We start from the raw sequence: 18,231 nt of genomic DNA on the forward strand, positions 1-18,231 counted from the left end.
GAGACGAGGAGGTGGCGAGTGAATACTTTTTGTCGTGGATTCGGTGCGGTGCGTCTCTGGATTTGAAGGGGGATCGGATGTTCTTTCACCTGGTTTGGCTTACCAAGGCGCCAAAAAAAAAAAAACGTCAGTTAAAATTATTGGTGGCATATATGGAGCTGCAGGGAAAAAAAACATTGATCACTGGCCCATCTAAAAAAATATTAATGGAGTACTATTGTTAGCAAAAATCAAGCATTGTAAACTACAATAATATGATGATAACAGATATTCTCTTCATCTTAATTTTTTTAGCTTTTTATACAATATTTGACTTTGCCTTATTTAAAAAAAATACAATTAATATTTTGTTATTATTATATAATAAAAACGTGAATAATACTTTACGCTTGACTAATTTTTTTTGGTTTTTTTATAATTTTTTTAAATAAGATGGATGATCAAATGCTGGCAAAAAAAAGTCATTTTGACAGAGGTAATGCATACATTTGGTTTGTATGTAACCCAATCTAAACATGTAAGAGTAAGTATAATAAGATAATGTATACGTTCTATAAAGAACGTGACATTAGATTTATGTTTAGTCCGACGATATTTGTGTTTAGGCCGATGAAAGAGAAAAAAAAAGTAAAAACTGGTTAAATATTTGTACCTAGGTGCGATACGAACTTCAACAAGATGTGTAGAAGGGATATGTGACCTACTATTAATATTGTAGTTGTGTGTATATATGGTTAACTAATGTAGCTATAGATGATGCATTATTTCTGAACTAACAGTTAACTATACCACTACTGACCTTGCTTTAATAAGATACTGGCGCTCAATTGCTCAAATTTATACCAGCTTAATCACAACTTCAGAAGTATTACTGCTGTGTGTAGGAGGTACAGGTAGCAACAAGGTTACTCCGCGACCGCGTGTCCGAAATCATGCAATGCCTCGTTGTTACATGGATTTTCTGTGTTTGGTTGGTGACACAGGAGAGGGAGGAGGAGAAGCATCAGCTCACTCTATAGGCAGATACGTGGTGGGCAGTTATTGGGTAGTAGTACAAGTTTTTGGCATGTGTTCTTCCTACAATTTGTTGTTTAATTCGACAGCGGTTATCATAAAGGAGACAGTCCTAAACCGCAATGGCTGCTTTCGTTTGGGGGAGAAAGGTGCGATAGTTTTTTTGCGCGGAAAATATAGTTAATATATTAGTTACATAAATAATTAGTTATTAATTATTAAAAAATATAAAATAGATTAATACGGTTTTTTAAAACAACTTTCCTATAAAAAAATTTTCGTAAAAATACACCGTTTAGCAGTTCGAGAAGCGTGCGCGCGAAAAAAAAAAGAGATATCTAACTCCCAACACGGCCAATAACTGGAAACTTAGGGGGTGTTTGGTTCCTCCTAGCTTTTTTTAGTCCCTATCACCTCGAATGTTTAGACACTAATTAGAAGTATTAAATATAGACTATTAATAAAACTCACGTCATACTCTAGACTATTTCGCGAGACGAATCTATTGGGCCTAATTAGTCCATGATTAGCGAATGTGATGCTATAGTAAACATTTGCTAATTATGGCTTAATTAGGCTTTAAAAATTTGTCAAATGAAATAGCATTTATTTATGCAATTATTTTTGTTATCAGTCTATATTTAATACTTCTAATTAACGTCTAAACATCTGATGTGACAAGAGACTACAAAATATCCCTAAATCCAAACAGCGACTTAAATCATTCTGGGGAGCCACCACATGTCCACAGCACCTAAAAAGCCTTGACAAATTCATTTCACTCCATTCACTCATCCACGTTAGTTAGCTAGCAGCGTACATGTGAATTGCCTATTACCTGCAACTGCAATCGAGTGCACACACGCGGAGGCGCACAGCGTCGTCGTTTGCCTTGGATCCTGCCTGCCAGTGTGCGCGCGCGCGGGTAGGAGATCTCCGAGCGAAAAGCTTGCAAGAATACAAGATGCCCCTGCTTCCTTTTTTCGTTTCCATCTCGCTCCGATGCATGCAAAAGACAAGCAGAGGTCCCCTTGATTGGGGAATTTGTACTGATCTTATATTTCTTAATTGAACGTAAAGAAGAAGAAAAAAAAACTCTCCAGTGCTCAATGCTGACGGGCCCTCGATGGGGGCTTGAAATTTTGGACTGTATAAGCAGTAGTAGTGGGGGGTATCTACTCGATCTTTCTGGATTCTTTTTTCTACGATATCTTTTGGACAATGCTGGTTGCCGATTTTACTGTAAGTAAATGCAAAACACATGAATGAAACAGTGCACAGAAATAGGAAATGAATTGATATGTAAAAACATAGCAATGAAAAAACGCAGAAAAATTATACCAGTAGGAGCTAGCATTTGGAACATAGTAATACCACGTTAAAATGAACGTTTCCTTTGTTTTTCCTCACGGTAATCTACCCCCTACTATTAACTGTAGATCTATAGTACGGTCTTACGGATGGCTGTCGGTTTTTTGGCATTGCCCATGCAGGTTTAAGCAGAGAGAAGTCAGCAGGTCGTCACGTTAAAGTATTCAGACGTACTAGCATCACTCAATCAAAAGTCCACTGTATGAGGAGGAAAATTGGGCAGCTTGAGTCCAACGGAGCGCTCTTCTCCATGGGAGAAATATTCCTTGCCTTTTGATCTAGTGGGGGCGCGCCTATGAACGAGAGGGAATACAGTTCGCAGCCGCTTTTGGCAGCCAAAGAGACGAGAGCGGTAGAAAGAGATGCCTGCTTGCTACCATCACTGTGGGCCTGTCACCTGTGCCTGTGGTAGCGACCGCAAGCAAGCAAGCTAGCGACGGAGAAGGCATGAATGGAGGTAAAGTATCATTCCTGCCTGCACTTCGTCTCACCTCACCTCATCTTTATTCTTCACTTCCTTGTCTTCAGAATGCGTGGTGTAATTGACTGCTGCTAATACACTTTCTTTTGCTGTGTGTCCTTTACCTAAACAAAGGTATCATGCTGTCCATAGAGAGAGATTAGAAAAGGCAGCAGTGTCCAATGGATGGTGACCAGCAGGGAGGCGTTAGTGTGCGCGCTTTCATTCTTCAGACTGTGCTGTAAAATGGACAATTTGTGCTTTCACCCTTCTTTGTTGAGGCTGATGTTTTCCGTATTCTGGTCATGTTTCCAGTGACTTGTCAAAGACAAAAGGTATTGTTTCTGTCATTTATTTCCATAACAGAGGGGAGCTGTTTCAGATTTTTCAGTTACACAAGGAATAGACCACACAATTACACAAGAAAGAACCGACGGGCAGCTATCTTTTGTCTAATCTGTCTAATGTGTCTAAGCAAATACTGTACCATTTAAGGGCAGGCCGGCGGGCCACTTCAGTACTCACACTGTCACACATCCATAGGACAGTACGTCACTTGGTGGCTTGGTGCATCCAAAATCCAAAACACTACTCATGGTTGAGAGGTCATGTATCATAGATGATTCCAGGGATCGATATAAACTGCCTCTCCTTACAAACCAGCTAGAGATTAGGGAATATGCAAGCCCATAATCTCATTGGATTTGTTGCAAAATCAAATTTAAAGCACAAACGCTATGATACAATTACACACCCGGAGCCATCAGGCATTCAAACTCATCCGAAGCTTAGCTCCTGGATAAGGAGGAGCTGAGGATTATTAGTAGCAGACAGAGAGATTGGTAGCTCGAATTGAGCTTTCCATCTCGCGTCTCTCCCTTTCGATGGGCGACCAACCGAAAGACACACGAGACGTTGGACGTTGCGAGACGGCGCATCCATTGAAACGGGCTCGATCATTCGCCGCAGCCAATCAGCCATGCATATATTGATATATATATCTCCCATGGGAATCTCATCCTGCAAGCGATTGAAGAACGGAAAGCAACATTTCTGTACTCTTATCTAATACAGAGACCTACGTACAGCGCACTGGCGATGACGTGATGCTACCTGTGCATTTTTCAAATTTTCAGTTTGGTGTTTTGTGCAACCATTTGTCATTCGGTTTCATCAGCACACATTCTTTTCAATAAAAAACCGATTACATATCATTGTCCAAATGGAAGTTAGGTGATACTCTTTTGCATTTTTGAGGATGAGGCTGACGAAGTCTCTTCGGTATTACTATCAAACATGAAAGGAGTACATGACGCATTGACAACGGATACTGCTACAGTCGCAACCTCTCACGAGAAGTTCAAACTTCAAGTTTGTACTGAGGCTTTACAGGTTGGAAGCAAAGCAACGCCGTAAAAGGGCAGTCAAACGCAGAAATGAGGCAGGCATATGAAAATGCTTTCGCTACACTGAGCAGTGAACAGTGCCTCCCTACCTTTTTACGGTATGGGCCTGTTCATAACCTGCGGGCAAGGTATAACGAATTCGACATCCTGCAAAAACAAAAAAAAAAACCTAGGGTAAAAAATACAATGATTAAAGATAGTCGAAAAGGGGTATGTGCAGCGAAAACGACTTCATGATGCACAGTCTCCTCGCCGAAATGATGGAGCATAATTATACGTCGTCCTGCTCCTTTTATCTAATGGCATGGTTCCAATTATTTATCTAAAGATCGACATTTTGAGAGCGTCCAAAACGCCACACATGCTTTTGATAGATTGACACGGATTTATCTTTTGTGACAAAGAAGTGGGATATTCTAATGTGTAGAACAACATTGGGTAATATCCCCCTAATCAGGTCAGGTGCTCCTCGTGGTACACTACTTGATCTGTCGCCAACAAGTGGTTTACTGCCGGTGAGCTAGAACCGAGCGTATTCTGTAACTACCGATCGATCGTTCGCTGGAAGACGAGTTTGACGCCACGCAGTAATGGTAGAGCGGCCGCTGGCATAAAAACTTGGCAACGTCCGCGCATCTGCAAAAGCCGGCGAGGAAGGAAGGGATGGCTCGTTTTGTCCGCGTATGCGTGGTGGCCTCCTGCCAACAAACTGGCCCGGCGCGCGTGGGCATGCACACTTACGTATACGTGCCGCTGCCAACCAGCATCGCCCCGCGCGTGCCGTTCCGTTGCTCACCCTCTCGCGAGCCTGACCGTTTTTTGTGGAGCCCGACGAGACGACGGTGCGACGCCACGGCCACGATCCTCGACGACACCTCGATGGGTTTGGCGTTCCCTAGTTTGATCCGGTCCCAACCCAACCGTTCTTACCGCGTGTGTGCCACCGTGCTGCGCGCGGACGGTGGCAATCTATTAACAGCTCTCTATCCACGCGGTTGTCGCGTCTGGTGGGCCTTGGCCTGCCGGCGGACTGCATATGGACCTGGCGATTTTCGTGGGCTGGATAGTTTGTTACTCATTTGTTTCAGAATATTTTAAAGTAGTATAGATATGATATAATTAATTTTTTATCTCCTCTAAATTTGATATATTTTATTTTTTATTATAAAAATGTTTAACCAGATTACATGCACCAATGTAATCTAAACGTTAAGGTTTTTATAACTTTCTGGTCTTTATGTCAGTAATAGGCGTGCCTTCTATTTTGGAACGAGGACGTATTATTTGGGACGGGTTAGCCCCTCATGCGCTTCTATCAATTGACGCTGTCAAAAACTGAAAATAAATTAGACCGGGTAAAAAAACATTCCTGACAGTAGCAACTAGCATCAAAGCTAACAAACCAACATGGTAAAGGCTAAAAATTGCATTACTCAGGCTATGAACATGTATGTGAGGAGCCAAGTACTGTCCCAATGATATGTGAATATTTTGTTCAAAAAAATGATATGTAAATATTGTCCCAATGATCTGTAAATTCAAAAGTGTTAGGTTGAGCATGAAAGGTAAGCCAGGCATGTTTTGCTACAAAATGTAATCTTCTTCGTGCGCAAATCAACACCGAACGTACGGCCAGAACCATACTCGCACAGCCTCCTCTTCTCGGCTTATATTTAAATTTTTAATCTTAAATTTAAAGTTAATTTTAGGGTTTTTTCTAAAGTTTATTTTTCAGTTTTGATTTTTAGATTGCTAAGAATACATATACAAAATTTTTATTTATAAACTATTTTTTTCGCTTTGCAAATATATCAGTTTGATTTTTATTTCCATAAAAACACCAGACAATTGTCGCTGTAATCTTGTGCAGAAAAATATATCTCATGTGGATCAGAAAGATATATGTTAGCTCTGTCGGCCCGATAGCATACGCGCGAGCGTGCAAAGTCAGAGTGCGTTACTTTTTGCTGCTGTTACTGGTGCTTTGTTTGCCGTGCTTATCCAGGCCTCGGCTTGACGGCCTTGTTCCTTTTGTTGCACCCAGCAATTTTTGTGGACTAATAAATGAAGACGTGTTATGGGGGTTAGCCCAACACAAGCCCACTGCTCAGTAGCACAATATATATAAAAATAACATTATGATCATCCTTAAGAAATACACTGAGTTACCGAATGATTACCCAAGTTGTGAGGAAACCATGTGATTCTTATTTGTTGTCAGGACTTATGAAAGTAAAGTATAGATTTTTAAGTTTGGGATAATGGATTAGAAAATCTGCATCCATTCCATTTGGTATGAATTCCATGCCACTTGACTTAATGTGTCTTCTCAAAGAGAGCTAGTAGGTCAAAATTTTGTTGATTGGCATAATTCGGTTACTAAAATTACAGATATTCAACTGAAAGTAGATAATGATATATTTAGATCGAATTTCCATCGGAATGGACAATTTACTGTTCTTTCAATCGTTCTATGCATTTAGCTTTAATCAACAATGGAACATAGGAAGGAACAAAGTTTTGTGGGAATTAAAGATGCCTCTTAAAATAAAGATTTTTATGTGGTATTTGGTCAAAGGAGTAGTCTAACTAAAGACAATTTAGTGAGAAGGATTTTAATTGGTAGTAAAAGATGTCGCGCTTCTATATACATGATGAAACTATCCATCATCTGTTTTGGGATTGTCACTTACTATATTTCTTTCGAGAACTATTTGAGTCTCATTTGGCCTACCCCCCCATACCTCTGTTCACATATTTTGTAGTTGGCTTGACGGTATAGACTCAAAAGCTAAAAAACATATTCAAGCATAAGCATCTGCATGTTGAGATATATGGGTTGCTAGAAATAATATGGTTTTTAACAAATCTCGTACTAAATCTTATGTCCATGTACTTTTTCAGAGCAACATACTGTTTTTGGTTCTAGGCCTAGCTTATGAGGACAAGGAACTCGTACATATTGCATGCTGAAATCTGGAGTCAATAGTCATGCAAATATTTACCAACTTTGTATGGAGATTTAAAAATAGGACAACTGCTTGAGTAAGATGTACCTCTACCTTTTTTTTTTATTGGTGCGCTGCAAACTTATTCTATCATCATCTTTTGATTTTGTTGCATTTGATCTAAAGTCAATCAAATAACTATGTAGTAAGTGATCATGGCTTCTATTGAAGCAAATACTAGGTTATTATCCATCATTTAAAAAAGCCCTTGAAATATTTTACTTTACATTAATCTTCCCTCCTCTCATAGTTTGAACGCGTTTGTGTGTGAGTATTTTTTTTATTTTTAAAACCTTTTTAATAAATAATTTTACTACTAAATCTCGGAGAAAATAATTTCACCGTATAAACCTTTTGGCCACGTCAATGTTGGTGGTATGGCAAGACAACGCTGCCACGCAGATGGCGTTATTTTGCTATGCCAATGTTGGTGGCTTCGCCAAAAGGTTCATATGGTACAAATATTTTCCTTTGAAGTTTAGTAATAAAATTATCCATTAAAATGTAGAATGTTGTTGTAGCACATTAACAATGGTCGTATATTGAGCACACATTTACATTAAGAAATTTTATGGTATATAGTGTTAATGTAATTTTTAATTATCAATTTCTTAACACAAGTTATTGCATTAATTCTTCTCTATGCATAATATTAGTTAAAATATTAAATTTACTTGATATTTAGAAAAAGTGTAGTTATGTGAAACCTATGGTCACATTTATTATATTTGTTATAAATCTAATTTTTTTAGTATATTATAAATAATTGAGTGACATTTGTTATAAATCTAATGATTATAGTACATTATAAATAATTTTCAAGTGAGCTCAAAATTCTCTAACTTTATAAATGTATAGAAAATATTATGAGTTATACTCTTTTTATCAATAATTTACTAATATTATTTCATATTTTCATATTTTTATCACAAACTTATTCTTTACTATTATGTAGAATGAAACTAAATATTTGTCACTAAATTTAAATGACACTGGGTATTGGGGCTTGGTTTGTGACGAAATTGAACCACACACTAAATTTTTGGAACATCTAGATTTGTGCTCCATTTGGTTTGTAGAGAAAAAAAGATGGCATTGCCACATACTCCTATTTTGGTTTAGTTGAATTGGAAATAATCCATTGGAATGCCTCTTGGTTGCAAACCAAACAAAAGTTCTGCCAAATTTTATCATTACGTTGGTAATGACCAACTTCTCAGTATTTGCTATACTTCGTCACGAAGTTACCAAGTGTTTGTTACACAAAACCAAACAGCGCGTGCCTAATCTCCGTAATATGTGCGATCGCGACCGAGGTCTCGCCGGTAGGAATGTCCATGGGTCAGGTTTGAGGCGGGTTTTGTAAAAACCCACCCATCATAAAACCCGTGACGGTAAGGCAAACCCATACTTGTAAACCTTTATGGATGCAAAACTAATCTTGTACCAATACCCGCTGGGTATCCGAAACCCGTATCCACGGGTGAAACCATATCAAACAAAAAATATCTTAATCAAGACATCTCTGTGAGTATATTAAAGTTTTTTAATATTTAAGTGCAGGAAATAAGCAAATAAACATAGTCAATTAATTAATATAGCAACAATAGTAAGCAAGTAAAACTAAGCTCGAAGAACTCTAATGTTCAATCATCCAATTATAACGACACAAATGGCCAATCATGCATCAACAATATTCTCATGCTCCTGACTTATAATACTGAATAATAAGCATGCTTAATGTCGAATATTTTAAAGTGTTGCTAGATTTTTGGGCCCTAATGGACACCCACGGGTTAAATCTAAAACCCGTACCCAACCCATAGTTTCACGGGTACCCATCCCCACAAACCCATGGTACAAATATTCATCAATACCCGCACTCATTAGGTACAAAACCCATTGGGGCCCCGGACCTGTGGGTCCAATTGCCATCCCTACTCGCCGGTTTCGGAGACGAAATATGCGGCGCGAGACTATGCAGTCGCGCCCAGGGTTCCCCTTATCGCGCAAGCCGCCAAAACCGCAACACCGCGCAACCGCGGATCCCGCCCGGTAACCGCAAAAAACCTGATGAATTTGAATCAAAAAAATGAATTTAAACTGGTTTTCGCGGCTTATCGCGCAGTTTGCCGCGGTAACTACTTGCTGGAACAACACATGAGAACGACGGTTACCGCGGCTTACCGCGTGGTTTTTTAGCCGAAACCGCGGTTACCGCGAGGAAACCGTGGGTACGATGTTAAATACAAAAAAACTTTTAAAAATCTAAAAAAATACATGCAAAATAGGAAAATATTTTGTGACTATATTTATGACAATAGGACATGTTATAGGGAAAGCAAGAAATTTTTCACATGACATTTTCTAAATTCTTGATATTGCAATATACAAACATACACCGGCATATCACCCTTCACCAAATAATTCACTCCAATAACAAGTAACAAAAACTTTATTTTGATTGTTGCGTCACAACTATACCTACTACCCATTATTACGAATAAAACTATTATGTACTAAGATGCACGTATAATTTTTCTCTATACATATTTTTCATATATCCATTGTTGTATATTTGTATTTCAACATTATATACCCTAGTGTCTAGTGTAAATTAATAATGACTCAACACAAAATATTCTTGACCATCTTCCTATGAAATATTACCTGCAATAGGCTATTTTTTAATTTTGTTTCACGAAATACTCGTTTATGATTTTTAATTACGCCAGAAATACATTTTTTATTAATTTCTTTAACAAAACTACACTATATATCAACATATAGAATATATATTTTTTATTAAATTTAATCAAATTTTTTAAATTCTTTTCAAATTTAAATTCGGTTACCGCGGCTTACCGAAGCCGTGCCTCCGCGAATGGCGCGGGTAACGGGTCGCGCGTACTGGATCGTTTTCCCTCCTAATCCCGCGATGAAATAAATTGAACACGCGCCGCTTTGGTAAGAGAGATGATTTAAATGCGGGCGAGAGATACGGTCAGAATGCCCGTCCTCGCAGTTTGTTAGAATCGTCTCCGCGCCACGGGACGCGACCCCGGGCGCGACGCAAACACAACACACACACGCCCGCCCGCCCAGGCGAGGCGCCGACCTGGTGGGCTCACGTCGACGCGCTGCCTCCGCTAATCCCTCCTTAAAACCCTAGCTGCCCCTGGGGTTAAGGAGCCAAACGTGGCAGGTTGGAAGCTACCTAAAGCGTCGGAGGGGGAATGGATGGGAAGGGAGTCCAGCGACGAGATGGCGGCGGCAGCGACGATCCCCTCGCCCTCACCCTCGGGTCCATCTACGACGCCGTCCCCACGCCGCCGCCGCTCTCGCCGTCGACGTCTCCGTCGCCCGTCGCCGCGCCGCCTCCATCGCCGCCGAAGCCGCCGGTGGTCTTCTCCACGCTGCCTGGCTTCGTCCTCGTCTCTGAGCTGCCTCCCTCGTCACCGCTGGTGCCACACCCCCCTCCTTCCTCGCTCTCTGCTCCGATCCCGGCGCGTCGCCGCCGTAACAGCCCTACTCCTCCGCGCTCGTCGCGCCGCCGGGGCGCCAATAACCCCGACGCGGGCGACGAGGCGAACGGGGACGAGGGGGCACCACTCCCGGCGCCCTTCCCGTGGATGATAACTGATCGCCCGTTGCTCCACTACACCCTGGAGACCCTGCTGCTGAAGGGCATCACGTCCGTGGAGGGCAGGGCCATCTGCAGGCACTGCAGCGCGCAGGCGTCTATTCCGTACGATCTGGAGTCGAAGTTTCGGGAGATCCGCGCGTACGTCGCGGCCAACATCCACACCATGGACGACCGCGCTCCGGAGCAGTGGCTGATCCCGCGGCTGCACAAATGCGACGCGTGCGGGAAGGAGTCGTGCATGTGGCCGCTGATCCCCAACGAGAAGCGCGAGATCAACTGGCTGTTCCTCTTCCTGGGCCAGATGCTGGGCTGCTGCACGCTGGATCAGCTCAAGTTCTTCTGCAAGAACACCCGCAATCACCGCACCGGCGCCAAGAACCGCGTCCTGTACTACGCATACATCGAGATGTGCTTGCAGCTCGAGCCAAAGGGACCGTTCAATGTCTGATCGATCGACGCTCCCCAGATGGATCTTCCATGTGTGTTGTGATTATCCGGTAGTGCTACCATTCACGAGTGTGCACGCTAGGGATGACACTTTCTTTTATTTTAGTTCTTGTTAACAACTCACCGTGTCCGTCGATGAATTAGTTTTTTTTACAGGTTTTACAATAGAAAGGGTTGTTTATGTATGTTTATTCATGGGACATGCACTATTCTTCTTACACTTATTCACATTTATTACCGATACATGTTCTATACACTTTTTTTTTTTGGTTTATAACTGTGAAGTTGCCTACTATTTATTTTATTCACACATGGGTGACTACACTGTGCAACCAATAACTCTAATGGGAATGGAATATCGTGACATATAACTCCCAATGAGGCATCACGCATGCTAGTTTTTAACAAATCAACTGGTGAGATTTTTAGAAAACTATTCACCCCTATAGATGTCTATGCATGATGAATTTTTATTTTAGAGATAATAGAAGATAGAACCATGATGTATATATGTTGTTTTGTAATAGTAGAAAAAAATAAAATATAAGTGATAAAAATATGTAATAGAGTTTGTATGGTAGGTTCACACTACCACTACAATTGCCTTCTTTTAAAATAGCATAAATATTCTTCTATATGTTGCATGGAGGAATCAGCTTCTGTAGTATTTTTTTTTGTTCCAAATTACTTTAGATGATCCCTAATTACATGAACGCAAAAAAGTACTTGTTTTTCATTGCACGTGATTTTAGACGATTCCTAATTACATGAAAGAAAAAAAAACTTGTTTTTTTGATTCCACATGATTTTTTTCTTAAAAGTTTCCATTGGTTTGACAGAGTCAAAGTCAGTTTGTTGTGTATAGATTACTGTGAGTGGATTGAGAAATCTGAGATCATTTACAAACCATTGGATTATTAGAATATTAATTAATAGATTGCCAGACTATCGTATTTAGATTTTCTTAATGTTGGTAGTAATTAGTTTGCCAATTTGGTGTAGTTTGTTATATAACAATAATCTCAAGTGCAATTTTAGATGCTTTGTCAAAGGAATACTGATGACTATTGTATACACTTGCCATTAGTTTAGTTCTGTTACAAATTATGTTTTATTGATATAAGATTCGATAGATTACTCATACATAGGATAGTACATTGTATAGACTATGGTGATGGAGAGAATCAGGGTAAATTGTATCGTGAAATTTTGTACTCTCTTCTTTTACAATGTAAGACTTTATATCATTGACTAGATTTATATAAATGCTAATATATATATATATATATATATATATGAAAATTAGATCCTACTACTAGGTGTAGCTACTCCCTTCACGTCCACATGATGTAGAAACAACTCCATAAATGTTTTTGCTCTCACCCAACAGAAAATATAGACACTGTTAAATCTTACATGAATGATAAAAAAGTCTTACAACATGAAAATGAATGGAGTATAAATTATTAAGTGTTGGATGATGAAAGTATTGACAAATTGCTAGTATATGGATTTGTTGTTGATAGTGATAACTTTACAAATTCGACTAGTAATTGGTGTGTATATATTGAAAACCAATTCCAATAGAGTAAACTTTTTAGTATTTTGTATTTAGATTGATGTTCAGTGGTATTGAGAAATCTAAGATAAATAATCGGCGATGGGATGCATGGTTATAGTCTTAATAAGTTGCTAGTCCTTTGTATTTGGATTATTGTTATGTTGCTAAAAATTTCTCTGCAATTTGTGTATTGTGTGAAATCATACTGTAAAATATAACATTAGTTCTTATTAATGAGACACTGATAAATATAGGTTGTAGAGTTACTACTAAGTAAGTTTCTCACTTAGTATTTTGATGGGGATAAGTTTCTCTAGAATGATTCTTATATAGGCTGATATATTGTACTTATTTTTCATAATTGTGATATTCAGTGGTATTGAATTTTGTGAAGTTATTGATTGTTGGATGATCATAGTTTGATAAATTGATGGTCGTTTCAACTATATTTTTTAAACCTGCTATTTACATGTAATTTGTGTTGCCCTTTGTCAAGTTGAGTTTCCACAGATATTTCTTTTTTGGGGACCTGAACTCACCATTTTATATTTATATTAGCTCTTAGTAGGTTTAAGAAATTTGAGAAAAATGATTGCTTGTTGGATGATAGGAGTCTTATAGACTTCTAGATCTTTGTATTTGTTTTTTTATTTTACTAGCAAAAACTCTGGTAAATTGTATATTTGTGTGACAACTGTAATCTCAAAAACATGTTTGGAAGCTTATCAATAGAATATATTTGCATCTAGAGAGTTGCCAATAGCTCACTTTATAACTTTTGTTGTTATGGCATTATGTTTGTAGAATAATTCTTATATTGTATAGAATATCGTACAAATTTATGTTGATTGTGAGATTTAAAGTGTAGTGGTATCAGGAAATTTAAAATAAATTACTGACAGTCCCAATACAATCATAGTCGTTTGAGTTTTCTTTGTGTTGCTAGTAATAAACCTGCCATTTTTCTAGTAGTTTGTGTAGTTGCTTATCAAGTTGAGTTTCCAATTTTTTTGTGAAAGCCATTGGTCTGATAGAATTAAGCTTACCCTTTTGTATTTATATTAGTGTTTAGATGAATCGAGAAAATTAATACAAACATCTGACTCTTGGATGACCAAAGTCTTAAAACATTACTAGCTTTTGTATTTGGATATGTTGTCATTAATAACTCTACCAACTTTTCGTATTTGTGTGATATAGTCTCCGATCTAATTTTGGACTGGGATATAGTTTTGGAAGTTCTTATTAGTGGGATAGTGATGAATCAATGGAAGAGAGTTACCAATAGTTCAATTTTTTTCTTACTCACTTTATGGGAATAAGTATGCAAAAAGTCGTATATAGTGTTTTAGTATATTGTAGAATTTTATGTTGATTGTGATATTCAGAGTGTAGTGATATTGAGAAATTTGAGATAAGTTATTAGTTGTTGGATGATTAGACTCCGAAAAAGGTGATAGCCCTTTGAGTTTTTTTATAATAATAACCATGAGAATTTTGCTAGTAATTAGTTTAATGTCTTTTCAAGTTGTGTTTCTATAGACTTTTTTTGGAAAACCATTGGTCTAATAGAATTGACCCCATTGTAGTGTAATTCAACTAGAGTTTAATGGTATTAAGAAATTTGATATAAATAGTTAGTTGTTGGATGCCTAGAGTCTTAATGCATTTCCAACTCTTTGTATTTGGACTTTTCTACCTTTTTCGCAATAATTCTATCAAAAATGTGTATTTGTGTGATAGACGTAATCTTAAATGTAGTTTTAGAATCTCATTAGTGTGATACTCCATGTAGGAATCATTTGTTTTTTCTTGCTCCAAATTACTTTAGATGATTTTTAATTACATGAAAGCAAAAAAAAAAAGAGAACCTTGTTTTTTCATTCCACATGACCTTTTTCATAACTAGGAAAATTTGGATGTCAATTTAAGTTTTCATTGATTTGACATAGTCAAAGTAACTTTGTTGTATATAGATTAATGCGAATGGACTGAGAAATTTCAGATATTTTACAAACCACCGAGTTATTAGTATCTTAACAGATTGCCAGACTATCGTATTTAGATGTTTCATTAAGTTGTTAGTAATATGTTTGCCTATTTTGTGTAGTTTGGTGTATAACAATAATCTCACATGCAATTTTAGATGCTTTGTCAGTGTAATACTGATTACTCTATTATATACACTTGCCACTAGTTTAGTTCTATTATGAATCATGTTTTATTGATATAAAAAGTTTAGTTCTATTGTGAATCATGTTTTATTGATATAAGTTTTGATAGAATTACTCATACATAGGACAATACATTATACATATTATGGCGATGGAGAGAATCAGGGTAAATGGTATTATAAAATTTTGTACACCTGCTTCACAATAGAAGACTTTCTAAACTTACCTATATTTATGTGGATGCTAATGAATTTAGACACATGTACAAATTATATACATGGATAAATGGATGAATCTGGGCAAAACTAGAAAGTCTTATAATAGGAAATAGAAGGAGTATAAATTATTGCGTGTTTGATGATCAAAGTATCAACAAATTGCTAGCATATGGATTTGTTGTTGATAGTAACAACTTTACAAATTAAGCTAGTAATTGGTGTATGTATATATTTTTGAAAACCATAGCTCTAATAGAGTAAACCTTAGTATTTTGTATTTAGATTGATGTTCAGTGTTATTGAGAAATCTTAGATAAATAATTGGTGTTGGGATGGCTATAATCTTATTAAGTTGCTAGTCCTTTGTATCTGGATTATTTTATGTTGTTAAAAATTACTCTGCCAATTTGTGCATTTGTGTTATAATCATACTCTAAATGCATCTTCAGATTCTTATTAATGAGACACTGATATATATAGGACGTGGAGTTGCTACCGAGTTTCTCGCTTAATATTTTTATGGGATAAGTTTATCTAGAATAATTTTTGTATAGGTTGATATATTGTACACATTTTTTATGATTGTGAGATTGAGTGGTATTGATAATTTTGAGATAAATTGATAGCCTTTTTCACTATATTTTTTATCCTTCTATTTGCATGTAATTAGTGTTGCCCTTTGTCAAGTTGAGTTTCCGTAGACTTTTTGGAGAACCATTGTTCTAATAGAATCGATCTCAATATATTGTATTTCAATTAATTAGGGTTTAATGGTATTGAGAAATTTGGTATAAATAGTTCTTAGATGCTAGAGTCTTAATGCAGTTCTAGCTCTTTGTATTTGGACATTTTTTTATCTTGTTAGCAAAAATTCTATCAAAAAAGTGTATTTGTGTGATAACCGTAATCTTGAATGCATTTTTTAATATCATTAGTAGGATAATGATGAACCATTGTGTGAGAATTGCCACTAGCTTTATTTATTTACTTATTTTTTATGGGTTTAGGTTTCTAGTTGATAATTCTTATTTAGGGTAGTATGTTGATATTTCTAGTTGATATTTCTATGTCTCGCCAATTTTGCTAGTAATCAGTGTAGCCCTTTGCTAGGTTGAGTTTTCATAGATTTTTCCTTTTGGAAAACTATTAGTCTATACACACACAATATATCTACAATAATCATAACCTGAAACACAACTTGGGATTATTATTAGTCGATGTTGTGTAATTGGTGATAGAGAGTTACCAATAGTTTAGTTCATTTATTAATATTTTGGTGGACATAATTTTGTCTAGAATTATTTTCATTTACAGTAGTGTACATATGTATTGAGAGTCAAAGTGGAGTGGTATTGACAAATTTGATAACTTATTGACAATTGGATCACTAGAGTCTTAACGAAATTATCCTTTGTATATGGGCTTTTTTATTTTGCTTGCTAAAACTCTTTTTTGTATTTCCTGAAGTTATATTAGTGTTCAGAGCTATTCAGAAATCTAACATATATAACTAACTGTTGGATCTCCAGAGATTTCATTGATTTTGTATATTTTTTCGAAAGAAAGTAATGGTTCATGCTTTTTTTATTGGTTATTGGTTGTTTTGATTGATTGGATGAATTATTATTCCCTCTAGATGTAAACGTCTAGATGAATAAGGGGAAACGTAGCAGCGTGATATGCAAAACCATGGTAAGATTGTACCATGGTGTTCAATAGCAGACATCCAAATGCAGCCACACCTACACCATACCAATCACTCAAGCTGCAAGGGATGAAGGGATGGATACAAACATCATCATTCTTTGGTGCTTTATGACTCGTTCCCTTGTCATAAGCGGTATGTGGACTAGTGAACTAGCAAATTAGTCACTAGAGGAACATGGGTTTTAAGGAATTGAGTGTGTTCGACCCCTGGATGACTATTGTTAGACCACTAGATAACTATTGTAACAATAATTATTACTCATATGGTGAGTACAACTTATACTTTTATACACGCCGTATATATATAATGGTTGTTTCTTCAAAAATGTCGAGGATGCAATCGCATTCAAGCATCTGCATTAATTAGATTCTATCCTGGTTCTCAAAACATTTAAAAATTATCTAGGTATCTTTCTTTACAACATGTTTGTATTTCCTGTTAGAATGTGCACATTAGTGTCTAATGTTAGATTTTTTTCAAAAAAAATGATCACATGAAGGCATAACAAATATACAACCATGTGGATACCAACCATATACTAGTTTTATTTTCTGGAAAGAACTTCTTGTAGAATAATTTCTAAACACTTTAGACATTATGGTAATATAGTAGCAAATACTTGACAATAAATATTGTAGATAGTCAACTTTGTAATAATTATAACAATGATAGTTCATTAATCATAAAGTCATGTTTATTTTGTTGCTAGCTTTTGATACTACTCAAGGTTCTAGCCTTTTGTTTTTGGATTTATATATGGTGTTAGAAATAATTTTGGGCTTTGTCTATCTATGTGATGATCATAATATCAAATGCAATTTTATCGTGCTGGACTAGTTAATTTTCTTTTGTGATTACACAACAGATGCACACATAACACTACACATGCAACACCATAATCACACGCCATGAATGCACTCCCTAACATATACTCAAAGAGGAAAAACAATGGTGTGTTCTGGTCTCACTAAAAAGTTTGTTGAAAACCTACTATGATTTGAAACCCTTGTGGGTACAACCATGTGCTCACGACTCCACCACTAGTACTTCCCTTGGACTAATGAATCGGTGGTAATGTACTAAAGGTGTGATACCTACAGAATATACATATCTTAGTGGAAATACTAGATACCATATCCTAAAAGAAACAAAACACTAAAGTAGGGATGGAGTCCATAGTAGATAAGAAAATATAGTAAGATTTCTACTTGATCCTAA

The 18,231-nt window shown here is 37.0% G+C and overlaps 1 protein-coding gene across 1 annotated transcript; it reads left to right on the forward strand.

Annotated features, from left to right (window-relative positions):
* The first annotated feature begins 10,891 nt into the window (after positions 1 to 10,891).
* Positions 10,892 to 11,353, forward strand: LOC102704475. The gene has a single exon (XM_006646164.2). The coding sequence runs from the start codon at positions 10,892 to 10,894 to the stop codon at positions 11,351 to 11,353; it is 462 nt and encodes a 153-aa protein (XP_006646227.2).
* Positions 11,354 to 18,231: the final 6,878 nt, after the last annotated feature.

This window comes from Oryza brachyantha, chromosome 1 (genome assembly GCF_000231095.2).
Source record: "Oryza brachyantha chromosome 1, ObraRS2, whole genome shotgun sequence".
NCBI classification, from domain to species: domain Eukaryota; kingdom Viridiplantae; phylum Streptophyta; class Magnoliopsida; order Poales; family Poaceae; genus Oryza; species Oryza brachyantha.

Excerpts from the sequence above, each read along its gene's own strand:
- LOC102704475 (XM_006646164.2), top strand. The coding sequence starts at position 10,892 with ATGATAACTGATCGCCCGTTGCTCCACTACACCCTGGAGACCCTGCTG.